Genomic DNA, 19251 nt, shown 5'->3' with positions numbered 1-19251 from the left:
TGAAGATCCTGCCAAGGCAGTGAAAGAGTTGATTCATTTGGAAAGTGAAAGCGAAAAGCTCATTCATTCACAGCCTGGAATAAATAACGAACAACTGGTCATCTACCTACGGAAGTAGATATTGTCAAAGAAACTGCTAGTTATTGGGCGTTACTGCAGACATTTACTTGACAGTTTCTTGCCAGCCGCTGCCACTGCCAAAATCAAGTGCAGAATCATTCACCTCGAATGGTAGCGAAATACGCACAAGACTTGTTCATTAGGCCCCCATCTGATTGCAAGATCCTTTATATTCTGCTTTCAAACACTTCTCTATCTTTGATCTTTCGTACCCAGAGACTTGTTTTCGAAGAGCATAGTAAAGGGTAAGTGCCCACTGCAAATGGTTGTTATTAACCTGAGCTAGTTGGGGATAGTCACTAATAAAAGCAAATAGGAGAAAGAACGAGAGATACCTTAGGAGAGTCGGAAGTGAAGAGTGGTGCGCTCTTGCCTAAATTCGTCCCAACTTGCGCCTTCTTTCGTCACGAGACCTCGCATCATAACAACATCCGTCGTCTCTTCATCATCTCCTTCAAACTCGACTCTCAACTCTCTCTTCTCAACGCGCAACTAATCTTGGAAACTTCGCCATCATCTACCGTAACACTGCTGCAACCCCGAAACGGCGCGCTTACTTCCATCCGAGTTCTTCACAGGCACGAAGACCACGTTTAGTATGTCGTGAACTTACAAAATCTGCTTGGTTCGGTAGCTGACCGCAGTTCACAGGCGATACCCAGGGCTGCAGATGGATGCAACTCAAGACAACTCGGCTGCCGGGCCTTCTAGTGAGGTCTGCCAAACTCCTGAGCCTGTTGAGGCGTCTGCGCCCCCAAAGACCGAACATCGCGGCCCATCCGAGATTCTCTCAAACCCCTTGATTGATGACTTGAAGGAAGGACATACCCGCCGTGGTGTCTTGATCCCCCTCAAAACAACCCAGGAGGTTCGGCAAGATCACACAATCACTCATGCGTACATCACGCGGGCACCTACCAAACAAGCCAACGATGTCATCACGTACGCCATCCTGCAGACCCTGACTGTGCCAAATAAAATGATGGGTTTGATACTAACTACTGAAACTATATAGGGCCTTGCGTAACATGCGACCAGACGATAACAGCGCTAACCCCCTGCCTCATCTGCGCAGATGCTCCAAGCCCGGTGATCTTCCCGCCCACCTAAAGACTCAGTTCATGAATGACAGTGCAGTTGGACGCCAAATCCATACAGCTAAATCAACATGGATTTACATCATAATTGGGGAAGTTAAAGATATTACCCGAGAGGAACTGGCGGAGGTTCTTTCCATTGTTGAGGGCGCGGAGACCGACCTCTTCATCGAGAAGATCCCCATCCCACTACTCGCACCAACATCTCAAGTACAAGCAGCCATGTGGTCTTCTCAATTTTGGCCAACAGTATATCGGAAGAACAACCCTTTGGGTCCGCACCCTAGTATAGTAGCCCGGGGAACTGAAGATATCAAGGACGACGCCTCCGTGTGGATGGCACTAGCCCATCGTGTTGCTTTACAAGCTAAAGAAACCGGGATCGGCGAAGCTGTCGGAGCTGTGATTGTCCAGAGGGAGGGAGGAAAAGTCGAACTAGTCGGGGTTGCTGGAGATGCTCGTTGGCACCAGGAGTGCGGCCTGCTGGAGGGTACCAGCAACCCCATGACGCACTGTGTTGTTCGTGCTATCAGCATGGTCGCCCAGAAACTTGTCCGACACGAGAGACGAGCCGCTGGCCTGCCTTTCACGGCACCTAATCTCGAATATGACGCATTTCAAGACGGCCCTTTGCTCGAGATAGAGAAGCAATGCTTCGAACAAGAGCATCCAAACAAAGACGGTTATCTCTGCCACGGGCTCGAGCTTTATGTTACCCATGAGCCTTGTGTGTCTTGCTCTATGGGCATTCTTCACTCTCGAATGGGAAAGGCTGTTTTCGCTACACACATGCCTCGCAGCGGAGGATTGAGCTCAGACGATCGTCCGGATGGAGGTGGACGAGGACTGGGGCTCTTCTGGAGACGAGAGCTCAACTGGAGCTTGATGGCCTGGGAATGGGAACGTGATGGCGTACCCAACTTGCCTCCTCTTGACCCCATCACTCATGTTTAGGATTACCACCTCCGAGGTCGATATGAGACTCATCGGCTCCGTTGCTATACACGCGAAGCTAAAGTGACAGCAAAGCTCCCAAAAAGCAATGATAGAGTATTACATGCCGCACGATACTGCCCATGGACAACAATGATCCAGGTCGACAACATGATTACGATTATCTACCACTGGCTGGCAGGGCACGTTCTATGGACTTACTTACAGCTGTTACATTGGCTGGACAACACACAAAGGGTTTAGATAGCTCTTTACATACCAGGTGAGGAGTCGATTAACAACTATTGGCGTTGGTCTTGTAACAATAGCTTGGGCATGGAGGAGAAAGCATTGGAAGAAGTTGGACGTGGAACTCATTGTAGCATGCTAGCTTCATTTACGCAACATGATATGTATCAATTAACTTTTTGTTGTCTGGAATATTGTCTGCCTCCTGGTCAGCTTTGCATTAATTCATTGATGTATGTACCTCAGTTACTAAAAGAGCGCCCGATGTGGATGGACCCTTGCTCCACGCGCTTCAGGACCTGCCCCTCTTTGTATCCGTGCTGCACCCTGCACCTTTGACCTTTTAAACCAAACAACCCATAGCCTTTACAAAGAAGCTCGCCAGCTCCGTGGGTCTTTCGAGATTATCGATAAGCAGGGGGGCAGTTTTGTCTGTTTGTTGCTACTTTGATCATCAACATGCATCTTCTATGACTCGTTGGCCGCCGATTTCCCTCTTGTGCCGTCGTTTGTCGCGACAGTCCTGGCATTGGAGTTAACGCTGCATATACGGCCACCCGTAGCTTCACGAGCTCTGTCAAAGAACCAGCGGACCACTACGGCAGGTCTATAAGCGCTTCGCGACGACCTGCATCTGCACCTGCCGCGAGCAGAGGACCTGTTGACCTATCGATTTTCAACTTTATCCTCACTTCCCCCACGTTCAGGGCATTCGATCGAGACAGTTGCAGCACTGGTTACGCAGATCCTCTAGACGAACACGACGCCGAAATGGTTAAGAAGCGTAACGCCCCCAGTGGTGGGTTCGGGGCAGGTTCATCGTCCAAGATGAGGAAAGCGGCAAAAGGTACAAAGTTCTACGCTGTCAAGACGGGAAGGGAACCTGGCATCTATCTGAATTATGAAGCTTGCCAGGCACAAACGACCGGGTTCCCAGGTGCGCAATGTGAGTAGCAATCCTACGCAAAAGCTCAAAACCTAGGCTGTTGCAAATAGATTAATTGACGATTATCTAGTCAAGTCATTCCTAACAAGAGAGGATGCCCAGGCCTATATCGCGGGCAACGAGACCCCATCGGCGGCTGACGGCCCTCCGAGGTTCTATGCCGTGGCCGTAGGCCATGTTCCAGGTATCTATGCTACCTGGGATGAGACCCAGCCACAAGTCACAGACGTCACTGGACCCAAGCACAAGAGGTTCAAGACGCAAGAAGAGGCGGAGAACTTCATTAGAGATAACGCCAGCCCTGAGACTTGCCGACGTCTGGGTATATCACTTGAGAAACCGCAAGAGTACACTGGGGCTGCTTTTGAACCTGTAGAAGCATCTACCAAAAAGGTCAAGGCTGAGCCTACCCCAGCCCCAAAAGCAGCACCTCGCGCCGAGCCTAGTCGTGAAGAAAGTGGAAATTTACTCAAGATTTGGACCGACGGCAGCAGTCTTGCCAACGGCCAGGCTGGCTCTCGTGCTGGTCTTGGAGTTTATTTTGGCCCCAATGACAAGCGTAATCTTGCGGAGCGTCTTCCTGGTGAGCCTCAGACTAACCAGCGTGCTGAACTGATGGCGATACTTCGGGCACTTCAGATTGCGCCTTCAACACAGGACGTTCAGATTGTGTCTGACAGTCAGTATTCCATCAAGTGTGTGACACAATGGGGCCTTGGTTGGGAGAAGAATGGATGGAAGAATGCGGCAGGGGGCGAAGTCAAGAACCAGGACCTTGTACGCGGCGTGTTAGCGAGGATAAAAGAACGGGATGCAGCCAGGTCAAAAACCTCTTTCCAATGGGTGAAAGGACACGCCAGTGATTACGGCAACCACCGAGCAGATGACCTGGCGAATGAAGGGGCCAGAAAGTCTCCAGTTGTTTGACCGGGATTTTCCCAAGAAATTCAGTCTGCTACGAGAATGTAGCTCGTCTATCTGGGAGAGGACTTTGCTCCAATGTTTCTGGAGCTATTTGCCGGGTCTATTTTGCCCGAGGTTGTCAAAACGCCTGAGCTTGAAGGCAGAGGTCTATTAACTCTTGTGGCCTGGGGTGGACATTTGGAGTCTGCTCGGCTCTCTTTATTACTATGGTGTCCTTTTGGTTTGTTTCCTTTTGTAATGATACCTGCCTGATATAGCTCATATCGGGCCACGAATGATTCAAACTTAATCATATTCATACCCCTGCTCAGAATAGAGGGTCCTTGAACTCTTGTCTTGGTGATGAGATTCACTCGTATACTCTCAACTAACAGTCTCCCGTTAACTCTGCTGTGCGATGTCCCTCATATAATAGAGGAACTGCTGATGCGGCTGTTACAGGACAAAATCAATGGGTCACTTTTGGACACAATCATAAGAGAAGCTGGATTAAGCAGCGCAGGTCTCTATAGATACTTAAACCAATGGTGAGACGAATTGCGGCGCTCTCGGGCATCCCTCACTTCTGGTAACTAGTTGTCAGGTAGGTAAGGCTGCGAGTCGATGACCTGATACGATTTATGCCGAGAATATTTGTCTGTGAGGGTATATATTCCAATAAACTTCCTTTTCGACGTTCCCCAACCATGGTTCTAGTCGCGTCATACGCTTGCGTTCACGGCAAGCTTGTCTCCTCACATGTTTTCTGGGAACGGTGAAGATCAAACCTATTCGACTCCTCTCTTCGGCTCTATTTATATATTTAAATTAATCCACCAATAGCCAACCTGGTATTACTTGGTGCTGTCTGGTGATTTCGAGTTGATATTCAACAGCGAGTTAAGCGATTGTCCAACTTTGATCACGATAGGACGATTAGATCCCGTTCGACGGGGGTTGAATGCCACTTTCTCAGCTTTCTCAGCAACAGGGACAGGGCTATCGTCGTAAAAGTCCCTGGGATTACTCTTTGCGGAATAGCCAGGATATATGCTTTCATACTAAAGAGACTCGTTGCCCTGTTCTCCTCTACAGCGTTTATATAATACGACACACTGAGTTTACATGACACGACAGCAATCAAATGGCACGGGGCTGCCCGGATGATGGTTCTCCAGTCTTGAGATCCCCTGGTCTACATATAATGTGTACAGCTCAAAAGAGAATATAATGCCATTACCGGCTGCTCTCGTCTCGGCGGACACGTTCTGCGAGACAACAACTCAAGATGCGTCTTTTCAGCAGAGTCGTAACCGCCGTCGTCTTGCTTCAGCAAGCCTACGCATTCAGTCCGCGACAAGTAACGCACTTTGAAACTTCACCGAAATCTCGTCTAGTCACGGGATGACGACACGACGGGCGTTATTGGGGGTACATTCGACCAACTGATCGATCACGACAACTCTTCTCTTGGAACCTTCAAGCAGCGGTACTGGTGTAGCCTTAATTATGCGAATGGCACCAACCCCCCTGTCGTGTTCATATCCCCCCTAGATGCTGAGGCTGAACAAGTGAAGTTCTGGTTGCACGATGACTATGTCATTGGCGGCATGATTGCACGACGCATTGGAGCTGTGATGCTGCTGCTTGAGGGTCGATATTTTGGTCAATCGTCGCCATATCAGCAACTCACGACTGAAAATATGAAGTACTACACTGAGGATCAGATTATGCGCGATAAGATATACTTCGCTGAAAATGTCAAACTACCATTTGCGAAAAATGGGAGCGCCAGGCCGGCCAAGGTGCCCTGGGTTCATACAGGATGCTCGGGGCAGGGAAATCGAGTCTTGTTCACGCAGAAACAGTATCCAGGTACATTCTGGGCAAGTTGGGCGTCAAGTGCACTACCACAAGCGATTTCTGACTACTGGAGGTATTTTGACGCTGCCAAAGCATATTTGCCCAAGAACTGTACAGCAGATGTCGAGAAGGTCATTGAGCATCTGGACAATGTCATGCTTCACGGTAAGATAACGTCGGACTTTCGAAAAGCACCATGATACTAATACACTCGATAGGCTCAGCAGATGAAATCCAGCAAATTAAGGAAGACTTCGGGGCTCCTGACCTCAAACACAACGATGATTTTATGAACCTCCTCAACTATGGACCGCAGTCTTATCAGGGCGCTTCTTTACGCATACACAATACGTGGGAGTTCTGCGGCTACGTCGAGAATGCCGTTGGCGTTATAGACAAGTCTAAGCTTCCAGGCTCAGGAGGTGTTGGTCTAGACAAGGCGTTGGCAGGATATGCCCGCTGGACCAAAGAGGTCTGGATCCCTGGAAAATGTGAGGAACGAGGTCCCTGGAAGGGGGTGACCAACACGGGCTGCTTCAACTTTGGTGACACTGACAGCTTGGTTTACGCCAATAAGACGTTGGCCAGTTCAGGCATTGCAAAGACGCTTCAATTCCAATGGCTCCTCTGTAACGAGCCTGAAGACTACTGGCAGACGGGTTCACCAGAGGGTTCACCGACACTGGTCTCACGCTTGGTGAACAGGGAGTACTTCAGGAAGACATGTGCGCGTTATTTCCCTCCCGGCCCTGGTGGAGAGACCTACGGCCTGGCCAAGGGAAAGACGACAGAATCATGGAACGCTCACTATGGAGGCTGGAGCGACCCTTCTCCGTACGTGAAGAGGACTGTCTTGGTTGATGGTCTGTATGATCCTTGGCGGGCAGCGGGATTTGCTTCTTCACAAAGACCTGGAGGCGTGCTCGGCAACAGCACCCACATCAGACACTTTTTGAACCCCTTGGGCAATCACTGTACTGATACGTTTCGCAATGCTGGTACTATTTGGCCAGAGGTCAAAGCCATCCAGGAGGCTGGCATTCATCAGATTGAGAAGTGGGTCGCAGAGTTTCCCAAGAACAGGTAAACTTTAGGGGAACGAAAGACGTGGGTGTATAAAACGGCTCAGGGAGTTTGGTGGTGAGAGCAGAGTGTGATGAGGAGGTTGAATCGCTGATCGATGCTGCTAGTGACTCCGAGGACTTATGATAGACGATCGTGTAAGTCGAAGCCTTTTATCTAAGACATGCCAATAAAGGGAGATAAAAAACCTCTATTCCCGCGTCTAGAATCTAATCTTGAACTTGACAATTCATCATTGTCTTGGACTTGCTTTTTATTTCTTCCTGTTCCGTATCTCCTAGACCGCCACTTATACCACGTTGGTTGCTGTATCCCTTGCGTATAACCTCATTGGCTTCTCAATGATGCAAAGCTGGCTCGACTAGTCCTTTCAACTGGGAGTATCAGAAACATGCATAGATAATCATTAAGAGCTGTCTCGAAAGACGTACTAGAACCAATCAAGCTGAGTCTAAACAGCCTGAGGATTTCTACCAGTTAATTCCTATCCTGCCATCTCGCAACGTGCGGGCGTTGACTTGACGCAATTAGGCGCCCTTGCCTTGAACCGTTATATGCAGAATGTCTGATAAACGCTAGTATCTCAACAAGTGTCTCCTATGTACTGACCCCTCGTATCACCAAGAGGAACCGTTATCTGGTGGCGCACAGCATACAATTCACTCTTGGCCAATGCTACGCTGTGTAGGCCACCGAGATGTCTATGTTCAAGCCAAAGCCACAAACCCTTCTGTCTCTTGTTAATGTCTAGTCCATTTAGGGACACGCGGCAAATGCTGTATGAAACAGGGGTTTCCAGTATGAGCTGTTGTTACACAGCATGCAACCGTTGACGCTCAGATAACGCACCTCGACCACGTATTCCAGGCCATTCCAGAGGCAATTTCCCCTCGAAGTGGTTACTAGAGAAAACTACCACACGTCCTTTTTAACCACTATCGTCCGGGATGTTTCCGTAACTTTTTGTTACAGATGCAAGATTGCGGCTGCAACTATACCAATTGGGTCAACATTCAACCACGCCTCGCCAACCTTTTGAGGCACACTGAGAGATAATGCGGTACAACCACCAACCATATCAAAGCCAAATATGGGCTTTTGGTTGCATTCTACAACAACGTTCGGCCGCGAGGATGCGACATCGGAAAGTTTTGATGTGGCTTTGCGGTTCCTTGAGTATGATGTGAGCGACTTTGCCATCTTTGATATGTGCTGATAGACGATCCACCTCCGGCTACACTCCGAGTAGTTGGAGTGGGAGAGAAAACACCTCAATTATCCCTCCTAATCTCTTTCTTTACTCAATTGAATCAACTCTGCAGCAAACGAGGCGTTTCTGAATAGTCATCCTGACATCACACTAATTATAAGTTGCAGCCGGTAGGTTTAGTTTTATGATAGCAAGCAACTATGGTGCCATATCCCCAGTTCTAGTCTGTCACTGTTGCTGTAACTACTACCTTAGTTCTCTACCAGTTATGCCTCACCTGTCTCGGTATACGCAGACCGAGACTCGATGATTATGTTTGCCTAACTCACCGGGCCGATCTAGGTACTCGGGCCGCTTCTAGTTGGGTTTAGCAAGCTGGAGAATTAGACTACCAAGCAAGGAAACTTATATGTTTGATCTTATTCGATCGCCTGCGTTATTTGATCTGCCGTATATCGTAAGGCGAGAACTGAGAAAAAATATCTCATTGTCGTTCCGACTAGAATAGACTATGTGATGAACAAGCATCCAATCTATACTGAAAACACCATCATCAGAGTTTAATCCCCCACCACTATGCAACCTGCAGAGCTACGTTTTTCCCCGAACCCCAAGTTAAAGCCACTGGTACGATTCTCCGGGAATAGATGCAGTAGTAGTCACAATTCTGCAAAGGGATGTTCCTCATTCCACCATGTTTCTGCTCAGCTTTATCTGGTAGGGTCGTTTAGGTGCCGTTGGCATATCTAAGACAGAATGGATGTTGCCGTTGACGTGATACTGGTTTTGATAACCCTAAGCACACCTCACTTACACTTGGCGTAACTCAAACTGCACCGGCTTTTATACGATGGCCAAATGGAGAACTGACAAGCACAATAACACCCGGTCCGACAGTTTTCTTTTCTTTTTAACACTGAAACACTTCTGATAGATTCTGGGAACTTAATAGGCCATTGCCAGTTATGTTTATGATTAAACCTGTTCCCCCCCTCGTCAATCGTCGTCATACGGGTAAGGCGGGCCAGGCCAAGCTGGGCCAAGTATGTATGTCATGTATGAACCGACCAGGAAGTTGCAGTTTGTTGAGTTCATCAAGATAACAACTTACATATTTGTATTTCCCCTTTGGGACTGTTACGCAAAAGCCTGGGGAAAGCTGGGAGGTTTGCCCGCGGAGGCCGCAGCATCCACTGGGAGGGCAATAATCTAAGCAAGCTTAGGTACCTTACACTGTAGAATCAGCATGTACGTACTGCGCGGGAGGGCAAAGCCTCATGGAAAACTTGCAATTGAGGCTTGAATGGTGGTGATTCGCTTATGCTTGGACGTGGGACTCAAGGGGAATGGGAAGGGGGAGTCTGAGAACTGGGCTGGGCTGGGCTGGGCTGGGCTTGATCCATCCATTGGATCTACAGGGTCCTTTCTTCCAGTGGAGGATGTCTCTCGCCCACCTCCATCAATGTCTCGAACTCCACTTATAACGAGACAGTTTCTTGTGTTGGTTGTGTCTACGTAAGGCCGGCGTTGTGGAAAGAGACAACACTGGTTCTGCTTAATCAAGATCAAGATGTATGAGCACGAGGTGAAGGTATCAGGCGCATGGACACCTGGATACCCTATGATAAAGCCCCGTGAGTCAATGAATGAATGATAGTTTAGGGGAGGGGAAAGACATGGCAGCGCGTCCACTAACAGGCCTAGGTCATCAGGTACCAACTATTTCTTACTGGAAGCTTGCTTAGCACTTGTATCATAGGGTCACCATCCTGCTAAGGCTAAGGCATGGCACCCTCTAATTGTAATCAACAACCATTCTCATCCGACGGGACGATCGCCTTGTCCGAGTCCGTGGAATAGTTGAGATGAAGACAGGCTGTCCATTCTATAGCCTTCGAGTATCTGTTCATCTGTCGTTTCAAGAGTCACAGCTTGCGTAATACGCGAGAGGCCTCAGATGGTTTTTGGGGTTTTTGATGAATTGCTCGATACAAGGATGATAGCGTCGTCCATCATCATTCCCCGCTTCCCGTTAATAAGTTAATTTTGGGAGTGTTCTTGAGTGTGTATCAACCCCGTACCTCGTTCTAGATACCCAATTTCATATCGCCATTGTTTACGGTGTCTTCCTGTCAATCAGTGTCGGTGTCTGCTGCCGCCGGAGATCTGCTTGTCAAGCTTGGATCTACAGAGCAGCTTGGTATCGTACTGTGCGATTGTGTCAGTCTCCAATTGCCAGGGAGATCCAGCGGAAGACCGGGCATGTAGCCCCGATAAGTGCGAGACCGGCGTCTATACTGTACGGACCGCATAAACAGCTGGCAAAATACTCGTGTGAATATCTCCTCAACCGCACTGTCTTGCGCCGACAACGGGACCCACTCGGCCCTGTAGGTACATCTCGGATCAGATACCAGCCCCCGCCACTGACAATGAACTTGCAGACTCGCCAAGTGAGTGAGCCCACACCACTACCTACCACTCCTCTACCACCATTTGCCTGCAAGGTCAGTCCCAGTGCTCCACGTTTTCACACACAATCTGACCAAAGTGTGGAAGAGGGACTCGCTGGGTAAACGACCGACCCCGAGAGGCCCAGCTAAGGTACGGAACAAGAGCAATCCATTACCCACGAAGCTACTACATTAGCACAGTTCAAAGTCATCTCAGCCAGCAAATGCCTGCACTGTCGCTTATTCTGTCTCTGTTCATTTATCTCCACTAGGTACACCAGCTAGTAACAGCCTCTACTGCTAGCCCAGACCATACAGGCCAGACAGACCATCTGCATCTGGAGACTCGGCGCATCAATCAAGTCAATCAATCAATTAATCAATCCCATCCAACTCTTTGCCTCGCTACTTACCTACCTATTCTATTTCTCCTCATCCTCTCTTGTCATCATCATCCCTTCCTTATTCCCCTCACTATACGAAAATTGTAATCTCTTTCTTCTTCACTCGCCACACGCACACATAACGCAGTACACACCTTTTAGCTGCGAACACGCACCTGGACCAGGGGTATCTGACAGCACAGGACCCTGACCGTCTCGCTCGTCCCGTCTCGTTTTTCCATTGACCAACCTGCCTGGCCTGCTTGACCTGCTGGCGCCTGCCGACTGTGCCCGCTGTGTTCGCGTGCGTCTACTCCGTACCATCCAAAACCAAACCAACCCAAACCCAAACCGCTAGGGGCTCGCCCATCCATCCATATTACGATCCTGCCCCAACAATCACGGATTGCCGATTTCTCTGATTATCGATTCGACGCCCGAACTCGTCAGCAACACATTCTGTTCCTAGACAGAACAACATCGCATTTTCGTCTACGACCAGCATCGACATTTTTACTCGAGCCCGCAATCGAATTTACGTGTGTTGATGCCTTGAACGCTTTTTGCCGACTCCCCCGCGCGACGCCAACAGTATTCTGCGACGCCAATTTCAATTGAACCTACCGATCACCACTTTTCCCGTTGTCCACCGACGCCTACGGGTCGTTCCAGCCTCTCTTCGCTGGTCATGACGCCCGCTCCTACCGGCCCAGGTAGCCCTCTGATCGCAGGAGCTGCTATGTCGGGCGGCGATTTCAACGATTTTCCCGATGAAGAGCTTGGCGCTTCAAACCTCTTCGACTTTTCTAATAGCCCAGATACCCTCCAGTCATTCGAGTCGCTCGGCGGAAACGACGCGAAAACGTTTCTCACACCCCAAGAATTAACAGGGGCACCTCTTCCTGATTCTCCGAACGGTTCCTACCAAGACTCATCATCTGAAACGGCCTCCTCTAAACGCACTACAACCCCAACCTCCAAGGCCGCCATGCACCCCGCTGAAGCGATGTTGGAGGAAGACGAAATGAAGGTGGAATGGGGAAACAGCTTTTTTAACGACGACGATCACTTTGTTTTTGGTCAAAATCACGACGATGCGTCAATGGAAATGTACCCTTTTGGCGAACCTGGAGAATCCATCCTCGAGCACCCCTACGATATGGACACCGCTTCTAGTAGCCCAGAAGGCTTAAATACAGAACAACCGGCTCTCACATCTCAGATGCCCACAGTCAGCTCGAAAGCTCCTATCAAAGATGCAACACCTAAGAGGAAGAAAGCACAGGGTCACCAGAAAGCCTCTTCAGTATGTTCATCGCACAATTTTTTCAACCAGACGAGCCCTTTGTTAACGAACTTGAAGCAATACTCGGTATCTTCAGCAATGAATGGATTAAAAACATCAGCATCACGAGAAGTTTCGCCAATGTCCAACATGGTGCTGAGCCATGGCAGTTCTCCAGCGCCTCTCTTCAATTCTCCCTCGCCCAATACTCAAATAGATTTCTCTAGAGTTGTGAATGGAGGAGTGGGAGCACAGCATGTGTGGCCAAACAAAATCGACGTGGCAGCGCAACCAGTACCCGACAGCTTGCCTATGCATTTTAGCGGTCAGATGAATCAGCCTATGCCTATACCGCAGCAGATGCCAATGCCCACACAATTCAACTTCAATGGACGATGCCAATTAAAAATCATGCCTACGCCTCTCAAGTCGAGGGTCGAGACCCAGATCCCTATCAAAATGACCCTGTGGCCATTGCCGCCTGGGGTCACCAAACTGCATCTGCCACCCCACACCATCTCAAAGCCTAAGCTGTTGTCGAAGCCAACGCCTGAGAAGTCTCCAGATATGCTTGAGCTGCATGTCTCATTAGTTTGCACGAGTGCAATGGATGAGCCTGGTGTCAAAGAAGCCGCGCTCAAACGGGCGGCATCACACCCCCAGGGCTATCTTCCGCCTCTGCCAGATAACAACAGTTCTCAACCAAAAGGCGGCGATGTACGTATTTGCCAAGGTTGCATAACGAGAGAGCGAAAGCGCGCGGCTCGGAAAAAGATCAAGAAGCCAGAGGAAGAGAAGGTCTGGCTGGAAGACGAAGAGCGCCGTGTCATTGTCTTCAACACGCAAGAAGTCAAGGACTGGCAACCTCCCAGCGGCGTCATGGAGTCAACTGTTCCTGAGGGTACCATGCAGGTTGATGCTGCGATGCGCATTGCTTGCTATTGTCGACACCATGGCGAAAAGATGGGATTCAATGTTATCTTCACCATTAAAGATTTCCAAGACAGAGTCGTCGCCCAGGCCATGTCAAACCCAATTATGATCACTGACGACCACAAGACTCACCCAATTGCTCAGGTTGCGGCACAGCAGCCAGCTATTCCAGAACCCCCTATGCCATCACTACCCCAAGCAAGTATTGAGAACAACGTTCTTCTACCACCTACCACCAATGGATCCTTCCGCATGTCGCCGTCTAACGGCGATTTATCGAATATGCATAGAAGCAGCCAGGCGTCATACCAATCTAAAGCATCGTCAACTGGTAATCTTGGTAGGACACTCTCACGCCCAGCTTCGCCAACTCTTGGTGGCCCGATGGCAAAGAAGAGAAAGTCAAGCGCTTCGAGAGTTCCTGATGGACTTACCATGACCCGCTTGGATACGTCACCCTCTCCTGGGGCGGATGTTAATCAGCTATCTAATGCTACATCCCCTTTTACACCTAACCTCGCTGCCTTCTCTCAAGCCGATCCGATGTTTGGACAGCAAGCAATGGCCTTTACCACAGGTCCCCCTACACCCAGCAACGAGCTACCAGGGTTCTACGCCAATCACCGCTCCGCGAGTATGGATAACATGGCCATGGCGCAGCTTTACTCAGCACCTGCTTCAGGACACCCGAGCCGTGCTCCCAGCCCCAATGGCCTTCGAAACAGTATCGTTGGCAACCCCCAGAACCAATTTGCCCAGGCACTCGCAAGCACCTTCAGTGTGCCTACAGGCATGACGCCACTGCGAGCACCTCCAGTCATTCACAAGATCATTCCCAACGAGGGTCCTACAGTGGGAGGTATTGAAGTGACAGTTTTAGGTGCTGCCTTTTTCCAGGGGCTTGAAATCTGGTTTGGCAACCACAAAGCCACGACTACTACGTTCTGGGGCGAATCATCAGTTGTCTGTCTACTGCCACCCGCTCCTGGCCCTGGACCTGTGCCAGTCACTTTCAAGAACCAGAACCCTCAGGCCGGCCAAGCTTTCTTAAACACAGCAAAACAGCCGCCTACTTTCAATTACTTGGACGATGGCGAGGACAAGCTGATTCGAGCTGCTCTGTCTGTACTGGGGCATAAGATGTCGGGCCAAATGATTGATGCCATGGACGTCGCCAGAAGAATTTTGGATAACGGAAATGGAAGCCACTGGTCTGGTGGTTCTGACGGTGCCCAGGGTGGTTCCTCATCAGGGGGAGCCATGTTCAGCCATGCCCCTTATGCTCATCTCGAGTCTCAGCTTCTGAAGTGCCTGGACCTCATTGACCTCGATGACAGCATGCACAGAACCCGCCTGGATCTCAAGAGACCCACCGGTCATACTATGCTTCACCTCTCTTGTTCGCTAGGCTACCATCGCTTGGTTGCAGCCTTGCTGGCCAGAGGTGCAAACCCGGATGCTAGAGATAGGGGTGGCTTCACACCTCTTCATATCGCATCGATCCACAACCACCCTGAGATCGTTAGAAGGCTCATGCTGAACGGTGCCGACCCCACCATCAGGAGCGTATCTGGACTTTCCGCCTCCGATATTGCTCAGTCGCGTGCTGTAATCCACGCTATCCGCCGTTCTCAGCGACATGCCCGATCCCGCAGCAGCGGTGGCTCCGGTTCTCTTCACAGCCGAGCCAGCAGTGCCACTTCGCTCCGATCGCTCTGGGAGCCTATGACTAAGATTCACAGCCACGAAGAGCCAATCTCACCTGATTCTAGCGAGGAGAGTCCAGAGTACACATCGGGAGATTTCGAGGATGAGGATCCCGATGAGGATTCCTACTTGAGCATGAGAAGACCTAGTGGCTTCAGGCAAGATCGTGAGCGACCCAATCTTCGCCGCCAGCAGACTAGTGAAATGGAGGAGGAACTTGCACCACCTGCTACAACAATGGCTGCTCTCAAGGAGCAGTTCCAGCAACAGGTCCACCAATTCCAGCAGTTCCAACAGTCGATTGCTATGCAGTTCCAGAATTTCCCACATTTCCCTCAGATGCCTCAAATGCCTGCATTGCCTAACATGCCTGGCTACCAAGCACCCTTCATGCGACGAGTCCAGCAACTGATGCCAGGTATGGCAGGTCCTCGTGCTGATGGCGAGCAGCCTCAGCGCTGGTGGGATTCGTCTTCCAAGGCAGCCGCGCCAGCACCTCCGGCTTACGAGGAGATCTTCCCCCAGGAAAGTCTCGACCAAAAGCATGAGTCAGCTGCCCGAGCTGCTGTGGAGGCTGAGGCTGATCAAAAATGCGCGGCCTTCTTTGACCAGACCACATCTACTGAGACCGAGTCGGCTGAAATTACTGAAGTCACTGAAGTGGCTGAAATCAAGACTGAAGAGCCAGGAGTCCTCAAGATTGGCCGAAAGAACGCCATCACCAAGGAGCAGCAAGAGCAATTCCGCCGAGCACATGAAGTCAAGATGAAGAGGATTAGCAGTGACCACAATCTGTTCTTCATCTGGGTAAGTTACCTCGAAGTCTATCTTGCATGCATCCCAGAACTAACCAAGGTACAGATCCCCCTCCTCCTTGTAATGATTTGCGGCATGCTATACAGCTACTTCCCTTGGCTCTTCACCTTTGCCTGGGCTTTTGTTCGCTCACTATATCAGAACGGGCTCACCAAGACACAGCAACTACTTCAACAAAACCTACCAGAGCGGGTTCTTGAAGGTGTTGAAGTTTGATGATTTATGATGATGTTCCTCATCACTTGTTCACAATCCCAAAGCGTATTTATTTCTTCTACGGATTGGGCTGGGCGTTTATTATTTGTTTTACCACTTATGACCGATGCAACCTGTTTCTCCTTTATACTATTGTCATTCGTTCAGGCATTTTTGGTCCCAGCGTACAAAGAACTATTATATCTTCCAGGGCTGCTACAATGTCCCAAGCGATCAACGTGAGATGGATCTGGAGGATTTCCATCAGAAATACGAAGCGCACAGCGGGCCGACATGAACAGAGAGCCTATTCTTTGGCAGTTTTCCCTGGGATGAACTTGGACGGGCAATAGAGGTGGTCTTTGAAATCGGGTTTCATCAACTGTTTTAACACACAACTATGGGAAGTCTCCTGGGCAGATGGGTGATTAGGGAATAATGAGGTGTTGATGTTTTCTGGTTATGGACCTCTGGTGAATGAAGTGGTTGAAGATTTTGGTGGAATGTAAGGAGACTGTATATGTATATAGGTATAACCGAAAAGGCAGAAATGAACTGGCTTAATTGACTGCTATCCCTTAATCGTCTGCGTCAGATTTCATTGTGTGCGATTCTACCTCGCCGGCCATGGACGCCAGTCTGATCCCAATAAACATACAAATCTTCATCCAGGTAGAGCACTCTTGCAATATTGCCTGTGTATTTCATCTTTACTTGAACTACTTCGATACGTCACACACACACAGCATCGTGTCATGAGAATCGTTAATTAATACACATATACCCCCAACGCCGTTACCCTTCCGTCGGCCTTGACCCCAAGCGCACAGGCTACTTATCAGCCAAGGACCGTAATCCACCACTGTTCCCATTTTCCCCCAAGATCAAAACCTATAACCCCCTTCCCAACCGATATCCCAAGTGCAAGAAGCCTCCATATCCAACGGATGAGGAGACATCAGAAAAATTTGTCATGTCGCATGTCATCATGGATATCTCCCACGTGAATATACAAAGAGTAATTCATTCGTAAAAGTCCCAGAAACAAAAACAAGGTCGTGGCCGCGTCAAGAGTCGTTCGATCCGCCGCTACAGAGCTTCTGAGCTCATGCTTCCATCTCACCACTGCCATTATCCGCTGTCGATAAGTGTCTCGCGTGCTGTTGTATGTTAACAATATAGTGAAAAGTCAAAGGCGCCACCATCAGACTAATAACGAGAGCGAATTGCTGGAGCCGTGTTCTCAGCATCTTCATCGTAGGCGGCAAACTTTTCAGGAATATTAGGAACCTTTGGGATGCCCCTGTTAGCATTTGGTACGACACTGAGTCCTTCCGCAGCACTCTTTCGCGAACGTAGGATTCGCGTGTATTGGACCTCTTGCAGTGGCTGTCTAGAGTCTTCGATGCTCCTTCTAGAAGCAGAAGCAGGTCGGCGGTCGATGTCCAGGGAGCCTCGACCACCGCCTCCAGGAAGACGGCCCAGGACACGGCGAGCGAGTGTGTTATACTCCTTGCTAGCTCCATGAGGCCCCGACACACTACGTCGTGATGAGAGCATGTTGCGGCGAGAAGCGACATTTCGCAGTTTCGGTAGAGTGATATCTCGAGAAGCAGACTTACGTAGCTTCTTCTTTGGGGTTGGAGGGTCACGAGATGCACTCTCTCCTTCATCCTCAGAGTTTGAGTCAGCTGCTGCGCGCTTTGTTCCTCGGGAGGAGGCACTGGCAGGTGATCGAATAGGAGAAGGTGCACGAGAAGCCGAGGGCGTTGCTGCTCGAGATCCTCTGGTCTGTCGAGGCGGCTGAAGATAGTCTCGCGACATACGACCGGTATAAACAGTTGGGGCTGGGGCAGCTTCAATGGGAGTTGGTGGTGGGGCACTGTCAGAGATTGGAGGTGTGAAGAACCCCGATGCAACGAGCTCTTCATAAGTAGCGGCTCCTGGACCATCGGGACGTAAGTGGTGCTTTTGCAGATGCTTGATCTTGGTAGGTGACTTGGGTGGTGAAGGTGCAATATAGTTTGGGGCCCGAGGAATACCATCTTGAGGCGTGGTAGCTCGAGATAAGGCGTCTCTAAGAGATGTCGGATGAGGGGGGGCAGATAGGTGGTGTGAGGTCTGAACAGAACCGGGAGGTGGTTGTCGAGTAGACTGAATAGCATGAGACGAGAAGAAACCTGAAGCCATCAAATTGTGATAGTTGGCCAATATCTCTTCTCGGCTCGGCATATCCTCCCTGGGAGTCTCTTCAACAGTCTTCAGCTCCACAGGCCCATCTCTAGAACCATTCTCCCTCTCCCTTTGTCTGCCTCGTTGTTCAGACTGATCACGCTTACGGCTCCTCGACCTCTTCCTCGCCCCTCTCTCTTCTTCATTATCCCTCTTAAATCCCAATCTCCCTCTCACCTCATCCCAAACTTGACCCAGAAGTCTTCCTCGCTTGACCTGCTTGTCGGAGAAGTCATCGCTCATCGGTCGCGAATTGTTGGATTTGATATTCGTCAGAGCAGGTCGCTCCAGAGCAGCGCGCTCTTCAGGACCCAGAAATTGCACTGGCGGCGCAGCAGAAGTCCTATCATTCATAGAGCCTTCCTGGAATCGACTCGCACTGAGTGCGCGTCGGCTTTTCGGCCGACCCATTGGAAAGGTTTTGTATGCGTATGGCGTACAAGTTGTGATACAGTCTTAAGCACGATTACGTCGGTTTTTTTTTCTCAACGATGGGGACGGGTAGAAAAAACGTTGAAGGTCTAAACTCAGCACAACATGACGAGTTCAGAAGATGAGTAAGAGGGTGGCTGAACAAACAAGACGCATCTGTAAGACGTAGAGTTGGTCTGGTCTGGTCTGGTAAGTAAGGTAAGGTAGCTTGGATAGAAAGCGGAGGATTTGTTGACATTGGAGTACACGTGATTTCACCACGGCAACGAGCAAGAAGGAGCGGGGATGCAACGTACCTGCAGCAGTAGCGAGAGCACTGACCTGGAATGGAAGGAGGTACAAGGGTACTTTCAATCGTCGGGAAGCCAAAAGTGGAAATGCAGCTCCAGGTGAATTACCGAAACGGAGATT

At 49.9% G+C, this 19251-nt stretch overlaps 5 protein-coding genes across 5 annotated transcripts; 4 read left to right on the top strand and 1 right to left on the bottom strand.

Moving 5' to 3' along the window:
• Positions 1-614: 614 nt before the first annotated feature.
• FOBCDRAFT_284505 (cytidine deaminase-like protein) lies at positions 615-2563 on the top strand (the record flags this gene model as incomplete). Its single annotated transcript, XM_031194393.3, has 3 exons — positions 615-716; positions 755-1062; positions 1136-2563. Coding segments are annotated over 3 exons (1446 nt in total), but the record flags the coding sequence as incomplete, so codon positions are not given.
• Positions 2564-3390: 827 nt separating this feature from the next.
• FOBCDRAFT_7985 (RNA-DNA hybrid ribonuclease) lies at positions 3391-4588 on the top strand (the record flags this gene model as incomplete). Its single annotated transcript, XM_031194392.3, has 1 exon — positions 3391-4588. A coding segment is annotated over one exon (882 nt), but the record flags the coding sequence as incomplete, so codon positions are not given.
• A 1093-nt stretch (positions 4589-5681) lies between these two features.
• On the top strand, positions 5682-7198 carry FOBCDRAFT_124182 (serine carboxypeptidase S28-domain-containing protein; the record flags this gene model as incomplete). Its single annotated transcript, XM_054702941.2, has 2 exons — positions 5682-6276; positions 6330-7198. Coding segments are annotated over 2 exons (1464 nt in total), but the record flags the coding sequence as incomplete, so codon positions are not given.
• A 4730-nt stretch (positions 7199-11928) lies between these two features.
• Positions 11929-16197, top strand: FOBCDRAFT_195568 (uncharacterized protein; the record flags this gene model as incomplete). Its single annotated transcript, XM_059608818.1, has 3 exons — positions 11929-12546; positions 12604-15972; positions 16027-16197. The coding sequence occupies 3 exons, from the start codon at positions 11929-11931 to the stop codon at positions 16195-16197; spliced, it is 4158 nt and encodes a 1385-aa protein (XP_059466616.1).
• A 1188-nt stretch (positions 16198-17385) lies between these two features.
• Positions 17386-18819, bottom strand: FOBCDRAFT_284496 (uncharacterized protein; the record flags this gene model as incomplete). The annotated part of the gene is made up of 1 exon (XM_031194384.2): positions 17386-18819. The coding sequence occupies one exon, from the start codon at positions 18817-18819 to the stop codon at positions 17386-17388; it is 1434 nt and encodes a 477-aa protein (XP_031029122.2).
• Positions 18820-19251: the final 432 nt, after the last annotated feature.

This window comes from Fusarium oxysporum, chromosome I (genome assembly GCF_013085055.1).
Source record: "Fusarium oxysporum Fo47 chromosome I, complete sequence".
Classification (NCBI taxonomy): domain Eukaryota; kingdom Fungi; phylum Ascomycota; class Sordariomycetes; order Hypocreales; family Nectriaceae; genus Fusarium; species Fusarium oxysporum.
This window is presented reverse-complemented; position numbering and strand designations above follow the sequence as displayed.